Consider the following 12,761-nt stretch of genomic DNA (forward strand, 5'->3'; position numbering starts at 1 on the left):
AGTACATATAACAGAGTAAAAAACAAACCTGAATTAAACTTTCTTTTATGTTCGGTAAAATGCCACAAGAGCAACGAATCTGATAAACTCCATTGCTTTATGGGCAGATGTGGAGGTTTCAATGGATGCAAGAACGCAAATATCTTGTACATTGGGATAGAAGCCACTGTGATATAACAAGACAGTTATTGCTGTCGTTCTGTAGTATAATGTATGTCATATCACAGATCTGCTGCTGTTTTATTTTCGATAAATGCAGACACAAAACCTGGTACAGAATTAAGCTTTGGTTTTTTGTTACATCATGTGGTGTGTGTGTGTGTGTGTGTGTGTTCTGAAATATTTTTTTTTTTCTGATACACAACATTTTAATTTTATACCAAAATACTTGGTGGTTGGCTTGTGTTTGCAGTGTGAAAAGGCTAATCCAGATTTATGTTTCCTTCCCAACATCCTGTCTCTACCATTCTCCTAATGCTGCCAACCATCCTGAATTTTGATTTCCTTTCCTTTAAAGTCGATATCCTTCAATCCAACTTTCCTAACATTGGAGACTTGAATGTTTATAACACCAGCTGGTTCTCCTACTCCATAAAAAAAAAGGATATCTTGAAGACTCTCAGCTAATAAATAACTGCCAGTATGATTTCAGTTTATGCTACCAACATCTGAACAAATACCATGGAAAAGTTTGCCGAGTCCCAAGTGGTTGCCCTTGATATCTACTAGACTTTTAATTAGATCTCTGGCACAAAGGCCAGTCTGCCTCTGACCTCTGCAGTTGAACTGCCAGATTTCTGACCAGATGCTCACTTTGGGTGATGGTGGATGGTTCCATATCTAAGTATGCAACTAATGCAGGAGTACAAATACAATACAACTAATATAAATCCCTTCTATATATAAATGATTTACTCCAGCAGACTACAAACTCAATACACAGTTTTGCTGATGATATCACATTGCAATCCCCCCCCCCCCCTCATTTATTTGAGAAACCAGGCAATGCACAAATCACAATCTCCAAAACATTCATCAGTGGGATTTCGATAATCGTGTCAATTTAAACACTAGCAAAACACAACTCTGTCTTATTCTTACCCTCTTTCTCCCCCCCCCCAAAAAAAACCTCCACCAGCCTTACTTTTGACAACATCCAAATCCCATGTATGATGAGATCTATCACCTTCTTAGGATAAACAATAACCTCAAAATCTTTCTTGGCACAAACATATTACAAATATTTCCTCCTCTTGTTTTTATGGGAAATCCATCTACGAGAGTTTGGTCAACTTATAGTACACTAGTACTATGGATGGACAAGAAGGAACTTGTCCACATTTATATTGAAGAACTGTGGATTGGATACTGTATTCCTTGGGTAACATATAAGATGTCAAACTGTTCCAGAGGGCAGCGGTAGAAGGGATGAATGAAAAGGAAAATTTGTTTTGTAAGTTTGGAGATCCACTGTGTGAGAGAGTGGGGATATTATTGATGCTAATTTTGATTAGCACTAACTGATACCACCTCCTGTTTTCTGCCCAGCTTAAAAGACACATAAGTGCTGTCCTCTTGTTTTTTAGTAGTACAAGCCAAAGGCAACTCAGATGCCAAGAATTGTACTCTCATATGCTCTCTGATCAAATTTTTGAAACTTTCAAATTTTCTATATATATTCGGTTTTGAAATAAGGTTGGATCTTTAATATCTGCTATTTCTATTTATTTTACATCACCAAAATTTTATTTTTATTTTATTATTATTATTATTTTTTTTTTTATGGGAAAATCCATCTACAAGAGTTTGGTCAACTTATAGTACACTAGTACTATGGATGGAGAAGAAGGAACTTGTCCACATTTATATTGAAGACATGTGGATTGTATATTATATTCCTTGGGTAACACATAAGATGTCAGACTGTTCCAGAGTTGATTAATTGTTGCACACATTTGACAGGGTGGGGATATTATTGATGCTAATTTGATGAACACTAACTGTGGAAGTATTTGTAGGCGATGCCAGGTGGAAACTGAGCGCCTGTCTACAAATACTTCTACAGTTAGTGCTCATCAAAATTAGCATCAATAATATCCCCACCCTGTCAAATGTGTGCAACAATTAATCAACACTCTCTCATACACAGTGGATCTCCAAACTCACAGAACATATTTTTCCTCCTTTTCATTCATCCCTTCTACTGCTGCCCTCTGGAACAGTCTGACATCTTATGTGTTACCCAAGGAATACAATATACAATCCACAGTTCTTCAATATAAATGTGGACAAGTTCCTTCTTCTCCATCCAGAGTACTAGTGTACTATAAGTTGACCAAACTCTCGTAGATGGATTTCCCCATAAAAAAGAATAATAATAATAAAATAAAAATAAAATTTCGGTGATGTAAAATAAATAGAAATAGGGGATATTAAAGATCCAACCTTACTTCAAAACCGAATATATATAGAAACTTTGAAAGTTTCAAAAATTTGACCAGAGAGCATATGAGAATACAATTCTTGACATAAGAGTTGACTTTAGCTTACACTACTAAAAACAAGAGGACAGCACTTATGTGTCTTTTGAGCAGGGCAGCAAACAGGAGGTGGTATCAATAGCAGATCATAATAAAAAAGAGACATTAGGAAGGAATATATAACATTATCAGCATGCAAGATGTGTACATTGAGCTGCTCTAAGGTGGCATGCCCCTTTAGAGGAGCTCATGTCAAGATAAAAGACCTTGAGGAAGACTAAGATCCAGGTAAACTGATGCAGTTAGAAATGTAATAGAAGACCAAAATATCTGACTGAAAATTAGTAATAATGCAAACTTAATCATGCATTACTATCACAGTATCCTGTACAACCTTTGAGGGCACGTGTCAGGAATTCGCAATCATGATTTTTTCTCCTGTACAGTAAAACCCCGAAGTTACGCGGTAGGTGGGACCAACAAAAAAGCGCATAAGTTGAATTCGCGTAACTCAGGGTATAATTTTGCATGTAATTTTATATACAAACATACAATTGGGACCAAAGGTTTATAAAACACCTATATTTTTTTAAGAAATATAATCATAATTGTAGTTTTTCATACATAAAAAAAAGAAAGTTATTTCGATGTCGATGGTTTCATAAAATCTAATAGATTTGTCTGAAGGCATAATTTCTTTTTCTTGTCACACAAAATTTCTTCATAGCAAGCTAATGATTTTTTTATTCCTTGCCTTGTGGCTACAATTCGTTCCTCGTTAGAATCTATGTAATCCAAAATCTGTAAACATTTCTTTTATGATTGTTCTTACTGTGGATTCCTGTAGATCGAACTTCTTTGCTAGCTCACAAACTTTTATTCCGCCTTCAAAATCCTTAATAATGTTGAGTTTTGTTCCAAAGTCAATGTTTTTCTTTTTTTGCCAGCTGTAGAAGAATCGGACTTGCTTCTTTTGGATGACATTATTTTTTATGTGATACAATTTTTATCAAGAATATAACATTAAACAATTGCAAGGTTTGTAGACTATAAAAATCATGTATGAATGGATACTGCGCGAAACACGTTAGTGTTTGTTCACAGCATGTGCCGGAAAGATACAACTAGTGGTGAAGCGGAACGGGAATACGTACATATAAGAAACCGCGTAACTCCGGATTCGCATAAGTCAGGATATGACTGTACTTCATTTGAGAATTTTTCTGATCCAGAGTGCTATTGTATGTATTTACGAAGTCTTTCCTGGTGGTTACAGGAAAATTCATCAAAAAGCGAATTCATCGAAAGACAATTCGTGGAAAATGCAATTCATCGAAAAACAATTCACCGAAAATTTTAAATTTTCGATAATGTTATGGTAAAACTAATCCATTTAAAACAAAAATTGAACCATGCAGACAGCTTCTTGTACCAACAACTTCTACTAAGTCATTTAAGTCAGAGAGTTATTGTAATACAGAATTTGGGCACATTATTTTTTTGTTGCCCCGAATATAGCTGAACTGAAAACTGGAACAACCATTCGACATTTTCTTGTAAAAGTTTCAAACAGCGAATCTGAGTAAAATTTATCCCATAATAATTGCTGTATTGAAGTCGCATATTACTACTAGCAACAATAATAATAATGAAGCCCGCATAGTTCAGTCGGTAAAAACGAAGCCGTTTAGTTAGAAAGAACTGGGTAGTTGGATCCCATTTACGCATAATTTTTATCAGTCCTGTTCTGTTAAAGGTAAGTTAGCTGGCATAATATAGATACGGCTGGGCTTTTCTTCCGGAAACAGGCAAATCAGTCCCATGAACAGACATGAAACAGTTATCGGACAAGAAAGACTATAAGAAACCATATTATTCTATAATTTTTCCCTATGAAAGTAGCATTGTAATCTCCTTATTCACAGTTCAGGTTTTGTTCTAAACGGATCAATTTTCTCATAACATTTTCGAAAATTTAAAATTTTCGGTGAACTGTTTTTTCAATGAATTGCATTTGCGATGAATTGTCGTTCAATGAATTGCCTTTCGATGAATTGTCTTTTGATGAACTCTCCGGATACCTTCCTGGTTGGCATTTTAAAAGTGAACAAGTAGGAGCAAGCAGTATGTCTGCAAACATCTCCAAAATAGAAAGCACTTAGTTCATGTTCACGTCAACACATCCCATACACTGCTTTATCTGGACTCCCTCCATCTTCCTCTGAGAGAGAAAGTGAAAGTAGGATAATTCATTTAGTGATCAGGGAATTTCTTGATGCTACATTATCATTGGGTTTTATCTGGTAGCTTTGCTTGCAGCAAATGCATTACCACTGTCTACTTCAAATTGGGCAATTCTGAGTCCCTGATGATATTTGGCATTGCGTTGAAGATCATTATCTGAATTAGCTATAATAAAATAGCTGGATAGGAGAGGAAGTATGTAGGTAGATAGGCTTAAATAATTAAGCCTATCTACCTACGTAATGTTACACCATGTCAAATGGATACATGTTTCTCATAACTATTAATGAAAAGAGAAATGCAAAATCATTTCAATAATTTGCAATGAGTCAGTTCAATATAAGTGAAATATGTATTATTTACATGCCTATTCTATTATTTAGTCAGAAACTTACTTCGACATTCAAGGGCTGGTGGAGGTCGGAACATATGCCATAACGGCCTTGGACAAACTTCACATGTTGTCGGCATATGGAAATTTATGGGAACAAAATCGTGACCTTTATGCTCTACAGTACCAGTCTGCATCAACTATAATAAAATAATAATAATTTTAAATTATATGCATTTTTCAATGAATTTTCAATACATCTATTAAACATTGCCTTATTAAACTTGCATTATTAAATATCATTTAAAAAAAAAATCTGAATTAAAGAGTAGTGATCTTATATTTGTCATCATCATCATGCGTATCAAGGACGTACAAGGCTTAGCACGGTCCGTTCCGGCCTTAGAAGTCATCGTTGAATCGTTTAAGAGGACGTCTGGTTTTCTTTTTCCTAATGGCTTGTACTTTAAAGCTTGTTTTGGTAATCTTTCTGTTTTCATTCTTTGAACGTGTTCCATCCATTTATGTTTATATTTTTTAATTTTTTCTATTACTGGCTCTTGGTTTAATTCTTTCATAATTTCTTCATTTCTTTTGTGATCAAATAGGGCATACTTTGCAGTTTTTCTCATAAACTTCATTTCTGCTGTTGTTAATCTTTGTCTTTTTGTTTTATTGTCCGGATTTCGCTTCCATACATTAAGACTGGTAGGGCTAATGTATTGTATACTTTTAGTCTGGTTTGTTTTTGAACTACGTTTGATTTAAATATAGAGTTAATTACACCCGTTGTTTTTAAATATTTTGCAATTATATCTTTTTCATTTTCATATGTGATCATACATCCTAGGTAGTTAAATGAATTCACCTGTTCCAAGATCTTGTTATCTATTACTATTTTAGTTCTTGCTGGATCTTGTCCTTTAAAGGCCATAGTTTTTTGATTTTTCTGTTGATATTATCATACCATAATCTTTGGATATCTCATTTAGATCTAAAATAGCTTTCTGTAAGTTATCTTCAGAATTTGTAATTATTATCTGGTCGCTGACAAAGAGAAGAGTGTTTAAGTTTACTGTAGGAGAAAGGTTAATTCCTTGATGTAAATTTTTATTCCATTTTATTATTATTTCATTTAAGTAGATATTAAAAAGAGTTGCTGAGAGGGGGACATCCCTGTCGGACCCCTTGGTTTATCTCTCTTTTATTCTTGGTTTATCTCGTATATGATAGCTCCTGATTTAATCTTATTTGTATTTGATTATTTTCATATATACTTGTGATAGCTTTCAGGATATTATTTGGTATTTGTCTTTCTTTTAATATGTTAAATAATATGTTTCTTTTAACTTGGTCAAATGCTTTTTCAAAGTCAATAAATGCAATATGTGTTTCTAAATTGTATTCTCTTCTTTTGTCTATTATTAATTTTAGGCAAAAGGCCGGGTCTATACATGACATCCTTTTCTAAATCCATTCTGTACTTCTAAAATAAAGTTTTCGGAATATTTCATTAGTTTGCTATTTAAGATTCTGCTATATATTTTATAACAGGAATTTAGTATACTGATACCTCTATAGTTTTTAAGGTCATCTTTTTTTTTAATTTTTAATTTTTAATTTAATTACCTTTTTTAAAGATAGGAATCACAATTGCATCTTATATTTGTAAACTTTGTTAATGCTAAAGATAAGGATGTTTTATTTTTTGGGGGGAGGAGGGGCTTTGTTAATAAAAGTAACCTTATGACTTCTGAGACCAAATTACTGTTCTCAGAGTCAAACAGCTTTACCAGATTGAAAACAGCTACAAACAATTTCTCTATTCATCAAATGGATCTAAACTCAATATTTTACTACTCAAAGCATATACTAATGCCTAACTCAAAACTCTGAAATCAAATAAAAAAGGCTTCATGGGTAATACAGAGTATTATATACTTATAGTAACATCCAAGTTGAATATTTTCTAAGCATAAAGTAATAAAAATTACAAAAGTCTGTGCAAAACAAACTGGAGTTTCTACCATGTCAGCTACACAGTGATAGACTGAATGGTGTGTAACGAATTTTGTATTTTCATTACAATGTTTAAAAAGGGTTTGCTTTACTTGCAAATCAGCTTGAAATTTACTAGCTATCTTCAGAGCAGAAGTATTTTATCCACTCTAAATTACACAACTTTTCTCTGGACCAAGAGTTTTATAGTAATTAATCTGGATCGGCAAAATTAATCTGACTTTTACAACAAGATAAAAGAATATCATAAACAATTATAAGCATCTTCCCTACAATTTGTTTTTAATATGATCTGCAACCATGCAGAGGATTTTCCAAAAATCCATAAGTTTTGATTTTCCTAAAGGTAGAAGGGGATTCCAACTTTTTTTTTTTTTTTAATCAACATTTTTGTCCTTTTGTGAAGTCTTTGTTTCATTCTTGAAATCATGTTAGTGATGAAAGATCGATTCAGTATGGACATTTTAAATTATTCTTTTAAAAATTTAAGTGACTTATACCAACAGAAAGTTGTAAACCTAGCCCACTAGTATCACAGGTAGGCTAAGGGTTATTAGATGAGGAACCCCGTTCCAGAAACCAAATATAGAATTGCCCCCCCCCCCAGCCACTTTGGGTCTCCAATAAGTAGGATGGTGGCTTCACATTGTGATGAAATTCATCCACCACTAAAAAAAGCATTCACAATATCTATGTCCAGTGGAATTCAAACCTGTAGCTACTATACTGATTAAAACGCAAGTTCACTACTTCACTTGGCAAACCAGGCTGGCCAAACTTTACATGTTGTCGGCATATAGAAATTTATGGGAATAAAACCATGACCTTTATGCTATACAGTACCAGTCTGCATCAACTATAATAATAATAAGTATAACATCTATTATTCTTGATGTTATACGAATACCAGTAACACATTGTTACTGGTATTCATATACATAAAATTAGAAGGTGTCTCCAGTTTGCAATAAAAAAAAAAATATTAAAAAAAAAATATTTAAAAAAAAATTGTAAACTGGAGGGCTCTTCTGATTTATAAGACAAAATTGCTTTGATAATTCTATCTTTGTAGAATTCTACCTCAATGCTTTGTACACTGACTCGGGAAACTGGTAGTTTTGGTCATAAAATAAATATGTTATAGCGTTTCTACAGTTTTGCTGCACCTAATAAGCTCATATGAGTACTAGTTTCTTTCCATTATCTGAATTTATTTATCTTAAAAGAATATGAAATCCCCAAATCATTAAACTATTCTGATTTATTACATCCACTTATCTTAATTTCAAAATTAAGCCAAGACTTTTAATGCAAAAATAAAAATTTTTAAAAAATTTAATTATTAAAAAAAAATAAAAATACAATTATTTACATAAAACTTTATTTTTAAAATTTCATAAGAGATACTTTCTCTTACACACACAAAATTAACTTCAGAGTAATAACAACAATTAAGTTTCAAGTTTGACAAACAAAAGCCTTTGTTAATCCTTTTTTAAAAAATTATTTCTCCACTACAGTCATATGTGTATACAATCAGTTCAAATAAGAGCACCATACTTTAATTCACAACAAGTATCCATCCTCAAAGAGGAAACTCTTTTCTTAACTTGAAAACAAAAAAAATAAACATATCCTACCTCAGCAGGCACTTTAGCAGAAAGGTTTCACTACAGATTTACCTTGGTTCTGAAAATATTCATAAAGAAACAACCATGGTATGGAACTCTGACTTGACACTGTTTAAAACAATTTTTCCATTTGAACTGTTCCTAAGTTCTGCCTTCGGAATAATATATCTTCCTTGTCTCCAAGTATATTTTACTATAGAGAATCCTAAATTGCGCAAGTGTAGAATACCATATAGAAAACTGCGCAAATTTCTTTTTTTTAAATTCTATCTTCAGTTCAAAATATATGTTAGCAACAACATAAGTGTGGACAGCAATAGTAGTCCAATTACTAAAGGAAAATAACTTTCTCCTAAATATATTAGTCTATCTTTTAAACGAAATATTTCAGAAGCCTTCTTTAGATTTATATCTTATGGTGGTTCATTAGCATTTCAAAGAAATTATTTCAGATAAACCATTAGTTTTTGATTCTTTTAACTTTTCTACTGTCCTTTCAAGAAAATTAATATTACATTCAGTCTCCACTACAGTGTGTGTGTGTGTGCGCGTGCACGTGCGTGCTGGTGGTGGTGGTGTGTGGGGAGTTTGGAACTGTTACTACAAGTTGTGCTACTACTTGGATGTCTGCACTTGCAATGCACCCACCTCAAACTATTGATGTAACTTAATGAAGTCTTCTTTCAATGGGGAGGATAATATGGAAAATAAAAGTGAGATAAGAAAAATAGTTGTATTATACAGTTTCACTCCGTTAAAATAACAGGTGACAATTTCATGATATCTGGTGACTGAAAATAAGTGTAGTTCAATGAACATATCTGAACACTTTATAAAGGTCTTGTAAAGTGGGAGAATAACTTCCTTGTTTCTACAAGTTAGTCCCCCCCCTTTGCTTTAACACTACAGTTATTATCCAATGTGATGTCTTAACCACCTTCGCAATGCAGCCTCTAAACTTAACTCACTGTTCCACTATTATCACTGAGTCTCCAGTTTCATCAACTACTTGCAGCGAATTTCCATCCAAAGAACACTCAAAATGCATATTGAATTTAGCAACATCAAACATGATATTCATTAACATTTGCCCATAGAATCAGTCTGTTCAAGTCAGCCTGTAATGATTTTCTATAAGAAATATCCTTTATCACTTGACCCAAGTTAGCATTATCTACTTGAAACAATGTTTCCCTCCAGACCATCTCCAGTGTCATTAATATACAAGTTAAACAGGAGTGGTCCAAGGACAGAACCCTGCATACTCCAATAACCATCCACATTCTCTTAGATTCAGCTCCTCCATACATCACTGATACCTATTGGATAACACTCTCCAATCCATGCCACAAGCCTGCAATGTACATCCATGCCTTTGAGTTTGTATGATCAACTTCTGTGTGGAATTCTGTGAAATGCATTGGCAAAATCTAAAACAATCATTGTGTATCCAATCACCTTATCTAACTGTGCTTTTGCTCTGTTGTAAAATATGAGTAGACTGATAAAATAAGACTTACCTTTAACAAAGTCATGCCATTCTCTATAAAAGATCAAAGTGTTATCTACACATCTCTGGATGTGATTCCTCATCATCTTCTCTAATACTGTAATTAAATACTCTAGCATTACAGACTGGTCTACATTTGGCTATATCAGTTCTATCTTCACCCCTGTATAGTGGAATTATCTTGTCTTCCTTTCACTATACAGGGGTGGAGCTAGAACTGATATAGCCAAATGTAGACCAGTCTGTAATGCTGGAGAATTTAATTACAGTATTAGAGAAGATGATGAGGAATCACATCCAGAGATGTGTAGATAACACTTTGATCTTTTATAGAGAATGGCATGGCTTTGTTAAAGGTAAGTCTTATTTTATCAGTCTACTCATATTTTACAATATGAGTAGTCTTCTAGTCAAAGACTCAAATTATACAACCAGGTTAGGAGCATAGCTAATTCTCTAGCACACTCCTTTAACTCATGTTCTGATATATCAAATCAACTTATGTTAGCATCAAGCTCTTGCAATATATTTTTAACACTTCTACCCCTTATCTTTTCATTCAGATCTATCTCACCTTCCAAAGAATTAATGGATCTGTCAGAAATGCATACTTTGCCAAAATGATTACTTAGTAATCAGCTATTTCAGGTGATTTTGACACTTTTCTACAATCTATATTTACTATGGTTACCCTACCATGATAATTCTTCCCTTTACTTGCCACATAGTGAAAGAACTGTCTCGGATTTCCTTCAACCTTTATTATGGGTTGCTTCTTTCCATATTCTATTTTTACCTTTCTCATCATGGTTGTTATTCAAGCCTGTTCTTTGTATTGTCCATATGACTGATCAATTTTACAAAATACAGCTTCCATGATTTTCTTTTTCCATTTCACTCCTGCAATTCATTTTTCTGACTCTGGGAATGCAGTTAGTTATAACTTTCCTTAGATGCTTCCTGATCACTTTCCATGCATTACTAATTCCTCTGGTCACAGTTTAAAATGCCTTATTAGTTCCATATATACACCCTCTGTACAAAAAGAAACCGAACTTTTGATAGAAAATAAAACACAGGCCAATTATAATTATTCAAATCATTTATTTCAATCAACATACTCTCCCTCAGCTTTGATACAGCATTTGGCACGGTCAATTAATTCATTAAATGAGTTTTTTATATCGGTTTTTGGGATACTGTTGAGAGTCGTGGGTTACAGCTGCTTGAACGTTTTCAATGGTGTCATATCACTTTCCTTTCATTGGCAAATGAAGTCAGTGGGAAGAGAAAGAAGTCACAGGGTGCTAAATCAGGTGAATACGGCGAGTGATCCAACACACAAACTTGGTTTTTGCTCAAAAACTGTCTAACAATGTTCGAACGATGAGATGGTACATTATCGTGCAAAAGTGACCAGCTGCCTGCATCATGATATTCATGCTGTACGCAATGAATTCTCGCTATCAACACTTCAAAATTTCAAGATAAAACTCACCGTTGATCGTTTGGCCAGGCGGAATGAATTCTTTGTGGATAATGCCCTTGGAATCATAGAAACAAATCAGTATTGTCTTTACTTTTGACTTCTTCAAGCGACTTTTTTTCAGATGTCCCTTTCCTGGTGGTCTCCACTCCGCACTTTGTTTCGGGCTCATACTCAAAACACCACATTTCGTCACCAGTAACGATCGTTTCAAGGAAGTTTGAGTCCTTATGAGAGGTTTTAATGAAGTCCTTGCAGTGTTCAATTCGATACATTTTTTGGTCATCAGTCACCTTGTGGGGAAGAAATTGCAAATTCAATTTACGAAGGCCCAAACTCTCGGTCAAAATGTTGTGCACAGTTGATTTTGGAATCCCCAATTCATCTTCAATCAATCTCATGGACGATTTCGGGTTTTCTTTGATGAAAGCCAAGCGTCTCATGACCACTTTGAAATCGCTTAAACCACTCGTAAACTTGAGTACAGGATAAGCATTCATCACTGTATGCTTTTTGAAGCATTTGATGCATTTCTGTAAAACTTTTACCAAGTTTAACACAAAAGTCAATTGCAGCTCTCTGTTTGAAACTCGTTTTCCGACCGTTCGTCAAAACACGGTCACTCTTGGCAACTCAGCTTCTAATGAAACAAATGTCAAAAACAGTCGACACGACACTAATAAAGGCTGCAGCTTGAACTACGAGCTGATCTTGTAGCTTATGTCACCCATCACCAGACATGGAAAGGTTCAGAGAAACTTGGGCTGTTGCCTTCGAAATTTCCAAAGCTTTCAATTGTATATGCCATAGAGGCCTGCTAAAGAAACTGTCATACTTTGGTCCCCTGCCACCCTCTGTAACTGGGTAGTCAGCTTTCTCACTGGTCATCTCTGCAAGTTACGGTACATGATTCCCTCTCTTCAAGCTCCAACATCAATGCTGGAGCACCTCAAGGTTCTTGCATATTACCTACTCTCCTGAATGTAAATGACCCACTCATTTGACAAACCATGCTACTCCGACTACAACTAGTGCCTTAAACACTGATCTACAACTATTC

General features: G+C 34.1%; 1 protein-coding gene across 1 annotated transcript in view; it reads right to left on the bottom strand.

Annotated features, from left to right (window-relative positions):
• Rok (Rho associated coiled-coil containing protein kinase) overlaps positions 1 to 12,761 on the bottom strand; it is a 484,157-nt gene that overhangs the window by 32,426 nt on the left and 438,970 nt on the right. The window contains exon 33 of the mRNA XM_090392113.1: positions 5,120 to 5,255. Coding sequence (XP_090248239.1) covers positions 5,120 to 5,255 — 136 coding nt within the window. The remainder of the gene's footprint in view (positions 1 to 5,119; positions 5,256 to 12,761) is intronic.

Source organism: Typopeltis vanoorti, chromosome 4 (assembly GCF_054136105.1).
Source record: "Typopeltis vanoorti isolate ZY-2024b chromosome 4, IOZ_Tvanoo_1.0, whole genome shotgun sequence".
Taxonomy (NCBI): Eukaryota; Metazoa; Arthropoda; class Arachnida; order Uropygi; family Thelyphonidae; genus Typopeltis; species Typopeltis vanoorti.